The sequence below is a fragment of the Saccostrea cucullata genome, unplaced genomic scaffold (assembly GCF_032062105.1).
Source record: "Saccostrea cucullata isolate Sc308-1 unplaced genomic scaffold, CSIRO_AGI_Scuc_v1 ctg358, whole genome shotgun sequence".
Taxonomy (NCBI): Eukaryota; Metazoa; Mollusca; class Bivalvia; order Ostreida; family Ostreidae; genus Saccostrea; species Saccostrea cuccullata.
In genome coordinates this window covers 98025-116819 of record NW_026923356.1, presented here as the reverse complement: position 1 = coordinate 116819, position 18795 = coordinate 98025, and the positions used below count along the sequence as shown (strand labels likewise).

The 18795-nt window shown below is 34.4% G+C and overlaps 2 protein-coding genes across 2 annotated transcripts in view; both read left to right on the top strand.

Annotated features, from left to right (window-relative positions):
- The window catches only part of LOC134263844 (exportin-7-like), a 30608-nt gene extending 19676 nt beyond the window's left edge, over positions 1-10932 (top strand). The window contains exons 20-29 of the mRNA XM_062746212.1: positions 1291-1358; positions 1622-1710; positions 1955-2145; positions 2461-2517; positions 2883-3040; positions 3521-3659; positions 6054-6208; positions 6307-6405; positions 8340-8467; positions 10372-10932. Of these exons, the coding sequence (XP_062602196.1) occupies positions 1291-1358; positions 1622-1710; positions 1955-2145; positions 2461-2517; positions 2883-3040; positions 3521-3659; positions 6054-6208; positions 6307-6405; positions 8340-8467; positions 10372-10480 (1193 nt within the window). The 3' untranslated portion in view covers positions 10481-10932. The remainder of the gene's footprint in view (positions 1-1290; positions 1359-1621; positions 1711-1954; positions 2146-2460; positions 2518-2882; positions 3041-3520; positions 3660-6053; positions 6209-6306; positions 6406-8339; positions 8468-10371) is intronic.
- Positions 10933-16361: 5429 nt separating this feature from the next.
- Positions 16362-18756, top strand: LOC134263837 (uncharacterized). Its single transcript, XM_062746206.1, has 2 exons — positions 16362-16570; positions 18167-18756. Exons 1-2 carry the CDS (start codon positions 16430-16432, stop codon positions 18632-18634), a joined length of 609 nt encoding a protein of 202 aa, XP_062602190.1. The 5' UTR covers positions 16362-16429; the 3' UTR covers positions 18635-18756.
- The last annotated feature ends 39 nt before the right edge of the window (positions 18757-18795 follow it).

Genomic DNA, 18795 nt, shown 5'->3' with positions numbered 1-18795 from the left:
GCCCCAGGGTCAGGGGTTCTGGTGTTAGGGTGGGGCTCTATTGATTATATATAGTGAAAATACATGATTTCTTTGAAAATCTTCTTCCCTGCCCCTTTGTATTAAATAAACTAAGTGCATAGTTATGATGAGCAAGAGTGCTTTTACCCAAATTGTGAATTTTATAGCCGCAGGGTCAAGGGTTCTGGTGTTAGGGGGGAGGAGGGGGGGGCTCTATTGATTATATAGTGAAAATACATGAATTCTTTGAAAAACTTCTTCTCTGCTCCTAGGTATCAAATAAACTAACTAAGTGCATAGTTATGATGAGCAAGAGTGCCTTAACCAAAATTGTGAATTTTATGGCCCCAGGGTCAAGGGTTTTTGTGTTGGGGGGGGGGGCTCTATTGATTATATAGTGAAAACACATGAATTCTTTGAAAATCTTCTCTGCTCCTAGGTATTAAATAAATTAACTAAGTACGTAGTTATGATGAGCAAGAATGCCTCTTCTAAAATTATGAATTTTATGGCCCCAGGGTCAGGGGCTCTGGTGTTAGGGCGGGGCTCTATTGATTATATAGTGAAAATACATTAAATCTTTGAAAATTTTCTTCTCTGTCTCTGGGTATGAAGCAGATGAACTACCTAAATAGTTATGATGAGCAAGGGCCCTAATCTTGCAGAATTGTGAATTCAAGGCCCCAGGGTCAAGGGGGGGGCTCTACTTATATATAATGAATTAATTGTTTGAAATCTGCTCCTTTATATTTATAAGACATTTATTTATTTTTTGATAGGCAATTTTAAGGGTGCCTTTTTAAAATTTGTGCAATGTGTGGACCTAGGGTCAGGGGTTTATGTCACAGTGTTAGGGGCACTACTGATTATTGCTGAATATTACTGATTAGTTGGAATGCAATATTGTTCCCCTACCCTGCGTATGGGTATTCAGTAACCAACCTAAGCAACTGTTAAGTGTATTGTTATGATGATCAATGGTGCCTCTTTCAAAATTGTGAATGCCATATAGCATCTGGCTTAAAACATGAATCAAATTCAATAACTGGAAAGTTGTTGCATAATGCTCAGGTGACCTATAAGGCCCGTGGGCCTCTTGTTGAAGTTATTTTTTCTTCACATTTGGAAATCTTATAGATTTTACATCAATATCAAGCTTAGGTAGTTGCCATCTCTTTTTGATGTTCAGTAATACTCCATACTTTGTTCTTTTGTCAAAAATTTTTACATTGTACTCTATTACTAGTATTTACCTTTATTATAACTCTGATATATTGTTTTGATTGACAGCTGCCTTTGAGTCTGTGGGAACAATGTTGACCAATATGGACACACCTCAAAAAGAAGATGAAGCTAAGGTCAGTGAATAAAGACTAAAATAGCCAAAGCTGTATTGCCTTTATTTCATTAATGTATTACAATAGAACTTGCACCATATCACTTTTTCCCAAATAAGATTTGCAGTAGATAAAATAGAATTGCAAGTGATTATTTTCAAAAGATTTATTTAAATTTCTCAGTATGTTAAGGTAAATCTTCAGAACTGTTTCAAACTTAAATTAGTAACTATATACATGTATTTAGGTAAGAATGCTATCCATTTACTTTTCTTTTTAAACAGAGAGCTGTTGTAGGACTGGCCAGAGACTTGAGGGGTGTGGCTTTTGCTTTTAATACAAAGACCAGTTATATGATGTTTTTTGATTGGATGTATCCTTTTTAGCTGATTTGAATAGATTTACATCTTGTAATGATAGAATGACAAAAATCTGAGAATGCAAAAATGTCATTAAAAATTCCAAAAATTGTCCCTAAATTATGGTTATAATCAATTAAATACCAATACACATATAGGTAAATTTTAGTCTGATGCTTTTAATTATTGATTAAACCAATAGGCTTTATTAATTGAAAATACTGAATGCTACTCAAGACGTTTTGCTTAATGGTACAGATACCCCTCCTATACCCCTATCCTTCACCGAGCCATTGAGGTGTGGTACCATGACCCCGCTGTCACCACCCCGGTACTGAAACTGATGGCTGAGCTGGCCCAGAGTCGCTCCCAGAGACTCCTGTTTGATGTCTCCTCGCCTAACGGCTACCTCCTCTTCAGGGAGGTCAGCAAAATCATTGACAGCTATGGTTAGTGAAGCTGAAGGTTTTTCATTGTAGCAAAAATGCACACTTTTCTGCATGTTATGCACAAAATGAAATATATGGAGATAACGGACAGTATATAAGCCAACTTTTTAAATAATATAAAATTGGAACAAAAATACCTCCAATAAATTGGAGGTGGGCAATTGCCATAAAGGAATGAGTACCCCTGCAAAACAGTCACACCTGGTGTGCGCGTCATGATTGGGAAATAACACAACAATCATGATCTAATTTTAAAGTGATTCATTACAAAGTTTGCTATTGAGTGTAAATGTCTTATTTCTTTCTCTTTTGCAGGGTCAAGATTATTAACTCTTGGAGAGGTTCCTAAAGATCAGGTGTATACAATGAAATATCCTTTTATTTGTCAGTCACTTGTAGCACTGTCAATGAAGTTTTATTTGAAAGAAATTAGTTTTTAAATAGATTTATGTGATAAATTTTGATCTTACTGGAGAAGAAAACTTGGTGAGAATATTTAGAACTTTGGACACAGTATTTTGAAGTTTGAGAGATGTAGGACTTATTTTGAATGATCAGATATTCCATGCTGAACAGATTAAAAGTTTAACTATTTTAGATATTTTGCACATGAAGAATTCTCAAGAATATTAATTTAAAGTGATAGGCTTTTTTTGAGAGGGAAAGGTTACAATACTGGATGTATTTGGGGATGGTAACAGTACTTGTTGGTTTGACTCCTTAACTGTTCTTCACATTAAAAGGTATCTCTGTGTGTTTCTCTATGCTGAAGGCAGCACTGTGTGGTAACTACGTCAACTTCGGTGTTTTCCGTCTCTATGGTGATAACGCACTGGACAAAGCCTTTGGCATGTTTGTTAAACTTCTCCTGTCAGTCACACAGAGGGACCTAATGGTAAGTCAGTGTGGAATGAGAAAAACGAATTGAAATGAAGTTTGTAGATGAAGTAGTGTGCAATATCAGAGAACTGTTAAACCTTGTTATCTCAAGCTTGATGGAACCAAGGAAAAACAGAGATATCAGATTTTGAGATATCCTAGGTAACATTCTTGAAGAATAAGTTGTTGGGACTTCCAATTTACATATCCATGGAATTCGAAAAATGGGTGTATGAGTTTATAATGAATTTCAAATACATTTGATTTTCAAAATGTACTGTACTTTAGCCAGAAATTTACACCCTCCTCCAATAGTTTGTTAAGAACTCAAGTTATTTTCTGAATATACATGTTAAAGTTCCCAGAAAATTGCATTCACATGTAAAATATTAAAAGATATGTGAACATTAATCCAGAATTTGATGATTCCACATTACTTGTATGAGTGATAGTCATACTCTCAGTGATAATTTGTTGATGTCTGGTTTTATGACAGGACTACCCTAAGCTGAGTCAGAACTACTATGGTCTCCTGGAGTGCCTGGCTAATGATCACATGGCCTTCATCAGCAGTTTAGAACCCCAAGTCTTTCTCTACATCCTGGCCACCATATCCGAGGGCCTCACAGCATTAGGTAAAGTCAGGTCACAGGGCCTTGCAGCATTAGGTAAAGTCAGGTCACAGGGCCTCACAGCATTAGGTAAAGTCAGGTCACATGGCCTCACAGCATTAGGTAAAGGCAGGTCACATGGCCTCACAGCATTAGGTAAAGTCAGGTCTGAGGGCCTCACAGCATTAAGTAAAGTCAGGTCTGAGGGCCTCACAGCATTAGGAAAAGTCAGGTCAGAGGGCCTCACAGCATTAGGTAAAGTTGTTTCACGGAACAAAAAAACAATTTCTGTGTAGAGAGAGATATCTTCTGCTAGGCTATGGTCAACATGCCTGTTTTCATGTATATGCTTTTTCCAAACCAAAAAATTGCAGACAAACAATGAATATGTCATGCTTAGGATGATGTTAAAACGTTGCAGATGTATAAAAAATGAATTATGAAAAATACCTGCATTAGTTCTGGAATCAGATGTAAAAAGGAAAATAATATTGACAAAATCCAAAATGACCATTCAAATAATAGGATCAGAAAGGTTAAAAACCAAGCAAAAATTGTGACTTTTCCCTTCAGATTAAGAATAAAACCTCCGTTTATTTATAGTAAGCAAGTGGAGTTCTATTCAAGGTAAGATGTTACAGGCTTCTAAATATTGTGGAAATAGATGCCCTTTATTTTTTGCACTGTTAATTTTGGGATATGTATCCTGCATTCTGAAAATTGTGTTAGATATATATTTCTTGTATTCAAAAGCTTTGTCAGAAGAAATTTTTTATTTAATGAATGGTTAGAGGGTGGTTTTGTTTATTAGATACTAAAAGTGATGAATAACTTACAATCAGTGTTTAGGTTGCTCAGATTGGTACATGGTTTATTCTCAGACTTCTAAAAATATGTATTTTTTTTAAAAAGACAGTACATGTACAAAATACAGAATTTTTAATGAAGATTGGGGAAAGATATTCTGGAATATTTTTTTTTTGGAGAGTTTATGCAAATTTTATCCTAGCTTGATCCATGTACATGTACATATCCATGTCTGATATTCCAAGTTATTGATTGTGTTTAGATACATATCTACTGCATGGATACAGTACTGAAAACCAACTATTATTTGTGACAACTCTTATCCAAGATTTATTACATGTTTTTTGAAATCCATCAATGGATATTTAATTTATGTAATTGAAGAAACATTTAATAAGAAAAAAAAAAGCACAATGGTTCACTGTGAGAAATATTTAAGATTTAGAATGTCACTGAAAAGTAGGTTTACAGAATCTGATCAAAACAAAATTTAACTTTTTAGGAATAAAGATGTCTTTACTTTATGTAAATACAATGTGATTATTTTTAGCTCACCTCAACGAAGTTGGGGGGAGCTTATGTGATACCCTCGGCGTCAGCGTCCCGGGTTAAGGTTAAGTTTTTTGGAGCAGTTTTCTTTTTAAGTACTTCTATGTCCTATATTGATTAGACATGCATGGAAGATGTTTCTAATGTGTTTCATTGTACCAGTCAAAGTTTCAGATGCTGCAATTTCAGGTGCAGTTTTTGATGTAGGTCTCATTTCCGATTAACTATAAGCCATATGTTGACCAAACTTGCATCGATGGTACATCTTAGGATGCATATTACAAGACTTGCTTCGGATGCTGAATCTGACCTACATTTTCCGGTTGAGTGAACAGGTTAAAATTTTTGGTGCAGGTTTCATTTTCAAGGTACTATGAACCCTATAATGACTAAAGTTGCCTGGATGGTACATCTTAGGATGCATACTACCAGACTAGCTTCGGATGCTGAATCTGACCTACATTTTGTGGACGAGTAAACAGGTTAAAATTTATGGTGCAGGATTCATTTCCAAGTAACTTTGAGCCCTATAATGATCAAACTTGCATGGATGGTACATCTAAGGGTGCATTCTACAAGGCTGGCTTCAGAAGCTGAATCTGACCTACATTTTCTGGATTAGTGAAAAGGTTAGTTTTTTATACACGTTTCATTTCCAAGTAACTTTGAGCTCTATGTTGAACAAACTTGCATGGATGATACATCTTAGGATGCACACTAATGGACTTGCTTCAGATGCTGAATTCGACATACATTTTCCAGATAATAGACCTCGTAAAAGTTATGGGTGCAGGTCTATCACCAAGAAACTATACCAAAGTTGCACAAATGATGCATCAAGGGATGAAAACTCTCAATCTTGCTTCAGATGCTGGATTTTAATTACATTTTCATGATGAAGAACTAGTTTTAAGTTTTTATATAGGTCTATTCCAAGGTATCAAAATTGCATAAATTTTGCATTTTTGGATGTTGCCTTACTTAAAGACAACATTTGTTGAGGTGAGCTCTGTAATCTCTGATTACCTATGTTTTATAGATACAATGATTTTCTTTGTACAGATACAATGGTTTGTACTGGGTGCTGTGCTACATTGGATACCGTCATTACTTACTTGTTTAAAAACCTCACAATCAAAAAGAAGAAACGGAATCACATGCAGCAAAACGAGGCTTTCCTCCGAATCCTAGAACTTCATCCTGAAATCCTTCAACAGGTAACAAGGCTGGAAAAGATTTATTTCTGCAAAACATCAGGTTATATCTGTAATCTGTATTTGGCATATTTAAGGGTATTTTTCTCTCTGTATTACAGATGCTGTCCACTGTACTTAACATTATCATGTTTGAAGATTGTCGTAATCAGTGGTCAATGTCAAGACCGTTGCTAGGGCTGATATTGCTCAATGAAGAGGTACTTTTTTCTTCTTTTGAATGTTTTATATCCTTGCTTTTCAAAGTTACTAGTACTGAAGGACTTAATAGCTTTGGTATAGTTTTCTAATGGATATTGTGTGTGTTAACTGTGTTTGTGTGTGCATTGCAGAGGAAATGATTTCATGTTTCTCTATACATAACATTAAAAAAACAAAATATACAAACTGTTGTGGTCAGAAATGCATAAGACCAATGAAAAAATGCTATGTATCATTTATACACCAGCGAAAGTCTCTCCATCTGGAAAGTCATTTATTTGCTCAGATGATTTGTAAATATGGAAAAGTTTGCCTTTTCTACAACTTGCTTGATACACTTTGAAGATTTTTAGGTCACCTGAGTCACTCAGGTGACCTATTGCTATCTGTTTTCGTCCGTCGTCGTACGTCGTTCGTTGTCAATCGGTCGTAAACTTTTGAACATTTTCAGCTTCTTCTCTGCAACCACTGAACCAATTTCAACCAAATTTAGTACAAAGCATCTATGGGTGAAGGGGAACAAAAGTTGTGAATTTCATGATCCCTGTCCCCCTGGGGCCTGGGGGGTGGGGCCAAAACCACTTAAATTAATGCAATCTTTAAAAATCTTCTTCTTTACTCCTGGACATCAAGCAGTCAAACTGTTTGCATGATTGTAATCAGCACTGAGTCCTCTACCAAAATTGTGAAATTCATGGCCCTGGGGTCAGGGGTTCTTGTGCTAGGGTGGGGCTAATAAGTATATAGTGAAAATGCATTATTTCTTTGAAAATCTTCTTCTCTGCTCCTGGGTATTAAATAAACTAACTAAGTACATAGTTATGATGAGCAAGAGTGCCTATACCAAAATTGTGAATTTTATGGCCCCAGGGTCAGGGGTTCTGGTGTTAGGGCGGGGCTCTGTTGATTATATAGTAAAAATACATGAAATCTTTGAAAATCTTCTTCTCTGCTCCTAGGTATTAAATAAATTAACTAAGTGCATAGTTATGATGAGCAAGAGTGCCTCTACTAAAATTGTGAATTTTATGGCCCCAGGGTCAGGGGTTCTGGTGTTAGGGTGGAGCTCTATTGATTATATAGTGAAAATACATGAATTCTTTGAAAATCTTCTTCTCTGCTCCAAAGTATTAAATAAACTAACTAAGTACATAGTTATGATGAACAAGAATGCCTCTACCGAAATTGTAAATTTTTATGGCCCCAGGGTCAGGGGTTCTGGTGTTAGGGAGGGGCTCTATTGATTATATAGTGAAAAAACATTAAATCTTTGAATATTTTCTTCTCTGCTCCTGGGTATTAAGCATATGAACTACCTATATAGTTATGAGCAAGGGTCCTTATCTTCCAGAATTGTGAATTTCAAGGCCCCAGGGTCAGTAGTACCATAGAGGGGGGTCTGTACTGAAAAATAATGATTTGTTTGAAATCTGCTCCTTGGTATTAATCAAATACTTTTGAAAAGCAAGGATGCCTTTTCAAAAATTGTGCAATGTGTGGATCTAGGCCTAAGAGTCAAGGGTTTATGTGTGGAGGCGGCACTACTAATTATTGCTGAATATTACTGATTCGTTGAAATGCATTCTTTGTTCCCCTATCCTGCCTATGTGTATTAAGTATCAGAACTAAGCAACTACAAAGTGTATAGTTATGATGATCAAAATTGAAAATGCTATAGCATCTGGCTTAAAACATGGATCAAATTCAATCACTGGAAAGTTGTTGCATAATGCTCAGGTGACCTATAAGGCCCATGGGCCTCTTGTTAAATGCCATTTTCATAAGGTGTTGAATATGTTGAAGAAAGAAACTTGCTTATTGGAGATGTATATCTCAGTGTATCCCCTCCCCCAATGCCTCTTCAACTCCACAACTACAGCTTGTCATGCTATTTTGTTACTCATCCTCTGTAATTCTGATTTTATCATTTCAGTACTTCAACAAGTTGAGGGACAGCATTATAGCTAGTCAGCCTCCTGATAAGCAGCAGACCATGATGCAGTGTTTTGAAAATCTGATGAGTGGAATAGAAAGGTCACTCCACACAAAGAACAGAGACAAGTAAGAGTTACATTGTGTAAAAATATACATACAGTTGAACTTCAGTATCTTAAACACTAATAGACGTCCCAAAAATTTTTTCTTTAAGCATTTAAACCTTGGTATCTCTAATATCCAGACATCTTGAAAATTTCTCAGTCGTATTGAGTTTGAGATAATGAGGTTTGAATGTTTTTCTAGTAATTATACCCCACGCAACTAGTTGCGGGAGGTATAATGTTTTTGACCCGTCCGTCAGTCAGTCAGTCAGTCCGTCAGTCAGTCCTCTTTTTTTGTCAGCGCAACTCCTCATAAACCGCTGGACAGAATTTCATCAAACTTTGCAGGTATTTTGGACACAATGTGTAGATGTGCATATTACCAGGAAATTCCGATTCCATTATTTTTTCCGGGAATTTCCGCACTTTTTAACTTAGGCATTTGGCCATACCTTGAATATAGAGATGAACAGTTTGTCAGCGCAACTCCTCATAAACCGCTGCACAGAATTTCGTCAAACTTTGCAGGTATTTAGGACACCATGTGTAGATGTGCATATTTCCAGGAAATTCCGATTCCGTTATTTTTTCCGGGAATTTCCGCACTTTTTAACTTAGGCATTTGGCCATACCTTGAATATAGAGATGAACAGTTTGTCAGCGCAACTCCTCATAAACCGCTTCACAGAATTTCGTCAAACTTTGCAGGTATTTAGGACACCATGTGTAGATGTGCATATTACCAGGAAATTCCGATTCCATAATTTTTTCCAGGAATTTCCGCACTTTTTAACTTAGGTATTTGGCCATACCTTGAATATAGAGATGAACAGTTTGTCAGCGCAACTCCTCATAAACCGCTGCACAGAATTTAGTCAAACTTTGCAGGTATTTAGGACACAATGTGTAGATGTGCATATTACCAGGAAATTCTGATTCCATTATTTTTTCCGGGAATTTCCGCACTTTTTAACTTAGGCATTTGGCCATACCTTGAATATAGAGATGAACAGTTTGTCAGCGAACTCCTCATAAACCGCTGCACAGAATTTCGTCAAACTTTGCAGGTATTTAGGACACAATGTGTAGATGTGCATATTACTAGGAAATTCCGATTCCATTATTTTTCCGGGAATTTCCTCACTTTTAAACTTAGGCATTTGACCATACCTTGAATATAGAGATGAACAGTTTGTCAGCGCAACTCCTCATAAACCGCTTCACAGAATTTCGTCAATCTTTGTAGATATTTAGGACACAATATGTAGATGTGCATATTACCAGAAAATTCCTATTCCTTTATTTTTCCGGGAATTTCCACACTTTCCCAACTTAGACTTTTTGGCCATATTTAGAATATAGAGATGAACAGTTTGTCAGCACCACTCCTCTTAAACTGTTGTACATAGTTTCTTTTATCCCAAAGAGTTTTGCCTATTATTCAAGAAAATTTCATACCCCCCCCCCCCCCCCATCTTCAAATTAATGTTTGGATTTGTAGAATGCCAAGAAATTTTGATTCCATTATTTATCTAGAAACTTCATTCCACATTTAAATGTCCTCATATGTAAGACATTTTGATGTGAAGATTTTTTTTAGCAATATTGCCCTTTTTGATCTATACTATATATTTAAAATGCACTGTGCCTTTCATTATGTGTTTCACCGTCAAGTTTTGGGGGAGCGTGGGGTATGTGAGCTAGCTCACTTTTTCTTTCATTGATTAATGCATGGTTAAAAAGTTCAGCATTAAGTTGCAAGATACTTTTATGGCAAGGAATATTTGAAATACAAGAAAAATACATGTATATTAGAGCACTTTTGATAATTTTCAAGATTTATTCCGCAATATACATATAATTTAGTTTTAACACATGTGCATATCATAATTGATGCTTTTAAAACTTGAACTGATTTATTTTTAGATTTACACAGAATCTGTCTTTGTTCAGAAGAGATGTGAACGATTCCTTGAAAGCTCCCAATGGACAAAGTCCCACAAATTCAACACAATTTCTAGACATGATGAGCTAGTACAGGGACTATCACTCTGTGATCATGTGACTTCTTTTTGACCATGTGACAGAGTGAGCCAATCATATGTGTTCACACATTGACATTCCTGATCATGTGTAAAATGTGATGAGATTGGTGAATAGATTAATAATGTAAAAAGCAATGTGATTGGTTGGTTGATATACTTAAGCTTTCATATTTGGTGATGAAATAAGTGCATGTTAGTGCTATTTAATACAATAATGTCATTTGTGAATTGAGGAACTTGGATGAACTAATTTCTGTGAATGGATGTGGTATACTTTATGGGTGACTTCATCTGCTATTGGTGTTACTAAGTGCTACTGTGTAGGGGGGTGTACCAATAGTGCTTTGTGTTTATTGTTATGGGTTTTTATTTGATGTTATAGTGCCAAATACCTGGTACTAGTGCACCATATGGTGTGGAATAAAATTCAAATTAAATTTGATTGTTTTTTGTGTTTTTCTTAAGAACTGTAACATTTGAATGTACATTATTTATCATGATAAGATACATTGATACAGCCCACTATATTTTGGCTCTTTGCTACTTTTTGTCTTGTTACACTTGCAAACAATTTTGTTTTCAATTTGCCCAGAAAGATTTTAGAGATAATGATGTCCTTATTAAATTTGCTGTCAGTCTTAAATTCATCACCCACAAGAGGGAAAGGGGAGAGTGTAAAATGAGGGGAAAATTATCCTCTATTCAGTATTGCACCATGACATTGCCGTTAACTAGTTGAGAAGAATTTCAGGATTCTTATGTCCCCTTATCTTCTTTTATATATTAAAAAAAATCAGTTGGAGGTGGGGCTCTCTTATTTCACAAATCTATTCTTTGTGAAGAGTCCTTTCTCTGGTTACCCAAATATTTGACATTTTGACCCCTAGATATGAAGTTAAAATGAATTTTACCAATTTTTGTAAACATGACTTTATATGAAGCAAACTTAATTTAAAAAACGTACATGAGAAGAAAAAACCTTCAACTCAACATTCGATGCATTTTCAGTTAAAAACGTGTAGATATATTTCCATTCATATGTTGACCCGATATACCCAAGTGAGCTACAAATAAAAGATAACATTGGATATTTGGATGTTTTACAAGAAAAAGACTTTAAAAAATGCTAATCCAACAACAAAACTTAATGGTAAATGTGATGACTTCAACTTTCCTTCTTACGGATATACCCTCATCACCTCATATGGATTTAACATCTCCCAGGTTAATTTGATATGCATACAAACATTTCTAAAACGAGGCAAGCTATTGACAAACAAGTTGATGAAACAAGAAAATCCCCAATCTCATTTAAAGTGTTACACATAGCAATTACAGACAAACATCATTATCTCATTTTTTTTTTTTTGCATGAGACGATTTTGTACAGTTTATATGTAAAGTTATAATTTCTAATAGGAAGGAGCTCAAAGTCATTTATGTCTCCGGTTTTGTGACCGAGTTAAGGGAGCCGACTGGGTTTCATTGTGTGAAAACTACAATAGAGAAACTCTTTATTTTCATACCATATAACTTACATTAACTTCAGTGTACATACAAAGTTTTGGGAAAATTCTACCGTCCAGGAGCCCGTTTCATCAAAGGTCGTAGATTTAAGCCTTAACTTAGGTGTACTTCCGGGACTTTCGCCAAAATTTAGTCAGGCGTAATTTGCGTTTCACTAAGTGGCGTAAGTCTAGTCGTAAACGATACGCTTAGTCGTAGGACTAAGTCCTTGACAACGTTGCATTGCGCAGGCGCAAAAAATATAAACATTGTCCACTGCATACAAACATGTATATAATTTTAGCCCGTAAAAGAATAGAATAACACAAATTATAGAATAATAAATACTTGCACTGATTGAAACATGCATTGATTTATAGGGTCATGTAGGACACATGTACCTTATAAGAAATCGATTTAAGGTTTTTACAATATTTCAATGGACAAGTCTTATAAATTGAAAGTTAAAAAAGGATCGTAATTGTATATCAGAATTTTATTAAAAGCTAAACTGTTTATTTTGGAATTTTAATTATACACAGCACCCCCCCCCCCTTCCCGAAATTGATACAGGTTAATGACTTCGCGCCTTTGATAATCATTTCATGATTCGATAATTACTGACTCTACTGATAAAATACTAATAAGTTTGAGAAAGAATACGATTTTAAGGAAGGTCCATACTTTTACGGATCCGGTTTTAATTTTACACACCAATATAAAATTCTTATTATCACTTGTCAAAAGAAATAAAATCTTTTTTGATGATTGATAATAATATAGTAAGTATATATTTGTGTACTACAGTGTTATTGTGCATACAAAGCATTTGATAAACATTTGTTATACATTTGTCATGGAAATTAACACTTTGTACTCTGTTCATAGGATCTATATGTCATTAAGTACAAACAAAGACGCATCATTCTTAATTGCCTTTATGGACCTAAACCTTTTTAATTTTTCAAACAAACTAACTAGAGATCTTTTTTCATTTATTTTAAGTATGTATCTCCTTTTTAAATTTTCCTTTTTTAAAATTATGCAAAGAATGATTGAAAAACTTGATATACCAAAATTGGGGGTATACGTGTTCAAAAGGCTGTTTTGTTAAATTTTTCTGGTCAAGATTAATAAAATATATGTTTTTGTGAACCTTAGATATAATTCTTAATAGTTTTAAAGAAAAAATGGCACATAAACAACGTAGATTTTGAGATTTTTAAAAATAAAGAGATTTTGAGATTTTTTTCTGATAGACTTGGACAGATTCAACATCAATTTTTCAATGTTTTTCAGAGAAGATTTCAAGTATTTTCCTGGAATATTAATTATTTTTGATTTTCACAAGATTTAACATGAATTTGATGTGATTTGGTGCATAGCGAACTAAAATATGATATCAGACTTCTTTATGTTCACTTTTTGCTGTTCAATTTTAAGAGGTAGGTGCTCTTAGACATGTTGTATGAAAATTAATCTGCAAAGATATGTCTTTTATGAGTGTTTTAGTTAGTTTATGAGTTATTTAAGAGATTTAAATAAAAAAATTATTAGTTTGACAGAATTTTTTGAAAGTACGGACCAACCTTAAAACATTATTTTCATTAGATATGTATACTGAATTCAAAGCAAAAATAATGTATAAAAAATGCAGTTAACATATGTACACATTTTGAGTCAAGAAATAAGTTTTACACGTTTACTTCTAATGCACATGTAAGATAATCCTTTCTAAGTCTATTAAATTTTTGTCAAACGATTCATTATAGTTTTTTATTGACTATAACATGTAAAATGTCACAAAGGTACATGATATAATTTCGAAATACTAGACTCTAGTACAGTCAGTTATAGACAAAAATTCTTTACTATCTGCAGCTTAAATTTACTGTACCGTTTTACAAGTATGCAGAGAGAGAGAGAGAGAGAGAGAGAGAGAGAGAGATGACTACAAAGATATTCTTACAGAAAGTCTCTGCTTGCGTGGCCTCTCTATTAGAAATTAAGTTACACTTAAGTCTTCATTTTGTTTTTCATTAGAATTTAAGCTATGCAGGAAATAAAAAACATGTATATTGTTCTCTTACATGTGCTTTATATTCACTCAGATTTTCTTATAGTATGTAAAATTTACTCTTTTAGACGAAATCATGAAAAATGAAGATGTCTTCTGCATCAATGTTTGTCTGAGAAAAAAAAATTGAGGAATAAATAATTTCTTGAACTTAACTGTGTAATTATGACCGTCTTACATCGATATGATAAAAGTAATAATATTTTCCCAATTTAAATATTTCTTATTGTCTATGAAACCCCTATCAGCGGGTTTCGTCTTTGATTCTCAGGGACTTCACTTGTCTCAGATACACATTTACCTAGAGGAATAATTACCTTCGCCCCTAACTGAAATATTAACATATTAAATGTTGATAAATCTGCAAATTCGGGAGGTTCTGAACCCTCTCTCCGATCCTTTCGAAATCTACGCTTGTGGACGAGGAGTAGATAAAAATAGACTCTTCGAACCTACCTGGTTTTAAGGTTTATTTTTTCTTTAAGTTAAATGTAGAAAATGACTAGAAAGAGGATGACTATGTTTTTACGACCGATTTTTTTTTTTCAAAAAATATATTTTTGCGATTTTTTTTCTTCTAAAGAGACGATTTTAATGGATCTCCCGCCTCCCATATGAATATAATGGCAGTGTCCATGTTTTGCTATGGTAAACACAAAATATGAGTCGGACCAAAAGTAAAATAAGACACAATGGCACCCCAACGCGTAACAGACGGACGGACATCCCGATTACTATATACCCTCCCGCTTTTAAGGCGGGGATATAAATATATATAGTTATATATTAATCGATTTACAATACCTTATACATACAATAATCAAATGTGTGTGAATGCTTTGTGTAAACGTAAGAAATGGTGGTTGAAGAAATTTCTATTGAGACAATCTTTAATTTTCTTCTGAGAAGATTTAATTAAGTATGTTATTACTCCAATCAACTACGCCCCCAAGTGGTTGTAACCCCCCCCCCCCTCCCCCCGCCTCTTCATAGTATGTATAATTAAATAATACAATGTTTGGATTTAAAAGACTTTTTAGAACCGTTCTTTTTCTTTCTTAAGAATTCGCTTATTTGTTTTCAAATTAGTTAAATTACTTAATTTAAACTTTACGCCCGAACTTACGCCTACCCATGAGAAGACGTAGAATTTTGGCCTAAATTTAGTCAGGTGTAACGATACGCTCTTTAATGAAACGCAACTCTTCGTGCTAGTCCTGACTTTACACCGGCGTAGCGCTACGGCTGGGCGTACGACCTTTGATGAAACGGGCCCCAGGTATTTTTAAGGGACCATCTCAAAATTCGGGTACATTTACTGTAGACTTTATAGGAAAGTCCCAATTTTTCCCACTTTAAAGCAAATTATACAAATACTACAATTACTTTTTGCTCAAACTATAATATATGAGTAAAACTATATTGTACATGCATGTATGTAAGAAACGCAAAATTCTACCGTCTTGTTTACAGAGGAAGCATCTTAAAATGCCAAAAATTTCCCTGTTTTTATATAGAGCACTAGGATATATGACGGATAGAAACGATTTATACAAAAAAAAAAGATGGAGAGATTCTCAAATTTCTATGTTTTATTTATCATAACGTCAAAAACACACTATTATGACATCAGCCTATCCTACCTATCGGTTGAAAAATATTAAAAATCAATTACATAAAATTGTAATTGAATTGTTCAATCTGTAGGTCTAGGAATTCTTAATTTTGTTCAATTCGTTTGTGAAATAAATGCTTTAAAACAGTAAATACGCTTCATGAGCAATGGAAATCCCAGCCGCCTGACTGTCTAGCTGTTCGTCCGTTTGTCTGTCATTTGCGATTTTAAAAAGTTTAACCTTGGTCATAATTCAAAAAAAAAAAAAATAGAAGATAGGGCTATATATCACTGTTCACCCACGGTGACAACTGACAAGACATTTCAGTGTGTAAAATCATTAAGCTGTCCATGATTTTTTTTAATCTGATGTTTTTTTAACACACCCCAATCCCTCTCCCGAAAAATATTAAGAGCGGCATTATTGCAGAACTCTAGCTACATCATAGATCTACCGTATAGATTCTTTTATTTTTATCTGTTTCGCACATGAGTCGATCGCACCTAATAGTACTATTTTGGTTAGCTTCGATGATTTTTGGAAGATTTTCTGCATCTGCCATGCAAAATATAGTTATATGACAGGCGGGGGTTTGCGACGATGCTCAAGACCCAGTGAATCAAATTATCAATTCGTCGAGTGCAAAAAGGTCGAATTCTTCAAATGAATATTGCGTCATAATCCGATTTTATGACAGGCAAGATGGTGCCGCAAAACACAAAGACGAGAAATGAAATAATATGAATGCCATCAGTATTCAAGAGATTTTGGAACAAATAATTGAGTTAGAGAAACGTATTATCATCATGGATGATATTTATACCATTCTTTTAGAAAGGGCCCATGCTTTGGAACAAATTGTGGAAGACTGCATATTGAAAGTAAGTCGGCACACAGTAGATTAACGTTAATGTCTGTGTCTCTCATATAAAAGGGGGATGATTGAAACAGCAAAAAAATTTCAAATGAATGTCAATGCATGATTATATGCTATGAAAAATGAATCTGTCTAAAGTTGAGTTACGATAAAGGACATAAACGGTGTTGGACAGTCATCCCCCCTCCGAACCCCTTTTTTAAATAAAATAAATTTTGTTCGTACCTTTTAGTTTTCGTATGTATACTTAGTTAATGTACGAATCTGCATTAGAATATTATGAAGAACTGACAAAACATTTGGCTTAATTTTGTCTTGTTTATCTGACCTTGACTTAATTGCTGAGTATGTAACATGATAATTTCAGATGACTCTGACCCCCTTCCCCAAAACGAAGTTTATGTCAGAGCCTAGCTATTATGTCATGGCACAGGCTAATGTTTCTCAAATGCAAGTCAAAGCCATTATCAAATAATGCCTAATTAGAATTAAGATTTTCAAAAGTATTTCAAACTAAAGGATCAAGGTCAAAGGGTCAAAATATTAATGGTGCCAAAGAAAAGATATTGTCTTAATGATAAGACATTTGAAATATGAAAGCCCTAACACCAATCATTCAAAAGTTATGTCCAAGGTTATAGTTAAAAAAATATAGTATGCCGTGTGTACTTTAAATAAATCACATCTAGATGGACACAAATGTAGTTCAGACTCCAAGGTCAAGGACAAAGGTTTAAGATTATTACCAATATGAAGGTCTTGTTACTAGAAATATATTTCTGATATATGACAGCACTAGAACCAACAGTTCAGAAGTTACAGACATAATTAAATTGTTCAATGGTAGGTCAAGGTCAAAATTGTCAGGTGACTTGGAAAGGTCTTGCCATTAGAAATACACCTGTAAAAAATAAAGCCAACTATTCAACAGTTATGACCAAGGTTAAAATTTCAAAAGTGGATCACACTCAAAGGTCAAGTTCAGAGTCAAATCTTGATAACATTTAAAAGGAGGCTATGCATTAAACATGAAACCCTTAGCACCAACCACTAAAAAAGTATGGTCAAGATTTAAGTTTTTCAGAAGCGAGTCAAACTCAAAGGTCAAAGTAAAAAGACCTAAGTTGTTAGTACCAGATGGAAGCTCTTGTTGCAAGAAATATACATTTAAAATATAAAAACCATATCACGATTTGCTCAAAAGTTATGATCATAGTTAAAATTTTTCAGAAATGGGTCAAAGTCCAATGTCAAGGTCAAGAGGTTATATGAAATATATTGAGATATTTAACAGTATTCTAGCTCAAATGTCCATTCAAACTGTACAAATCAGGAGTAGAGTAAACACAAACTCCAAAACATAAGTGGTGGGATCAAGTGCCCTAGAGGATTGAGTATCCGCTGCCAACTGGCAAAGTTGAACTTGACGATACCAAAGGAAAGGTCTTGTTGCAAGAAATATACAATTAAATGAATTTTGAAAGCTACATAATGTACAGTGTATGTAGGATACATGTACTTTGAACCCTAATTTTTTTTTGAAAATGTATGTTGACAGACTTGGTTAATATATAATTTTATACTTGCATGTCTTTTTTAGTACAAGATGGAACAGAGTGAAGTTATTTTACAACACCTCATATCAGACACATCTTCCAACTATTCCAAGCTACTTAGGATCCACATAAGGACATTTTTCCAGTTTGTTCACATGAAAATCACAGATCACTTAAGACCGACTCCAACAATGCAAGATGTATGGAACCAGTTAAAAGACTCAGATTATCTAACAAGATTCAATGAAATCCTGAGAAATCTTGGTTTCCCTGAGGACCAGTTAAGAGAGGTGTGTCTAGTTCTGGAGGTCGTCAGAGGGGATGAACTTTGTGACACCTCAGCCTCTTTTAAAAAGACATTAGCTCCGCCCACTGCCCCGCCCAATTCACCGATTGACAATGTCACTTTGTCTGATCTATTAATACATCTGGATTTGTTGGATGACCTTGATTTAAGCTTCAAGGATGCATTACAAAGAATTGTGACCATCACCTCTCAGAGCTGGGATTGATGCACAGTGACAACAAAAATGTGTGTCTTTGTTTAAGCTATCAATTGTTTATTTATACTTTTTTGTATATTAACAATTAACAACTGGTACATATAAACTGAAAAATAAATAAAAATGGATGGCAATACATGTTGGTATTATTAAATTTACAAAACCACTAA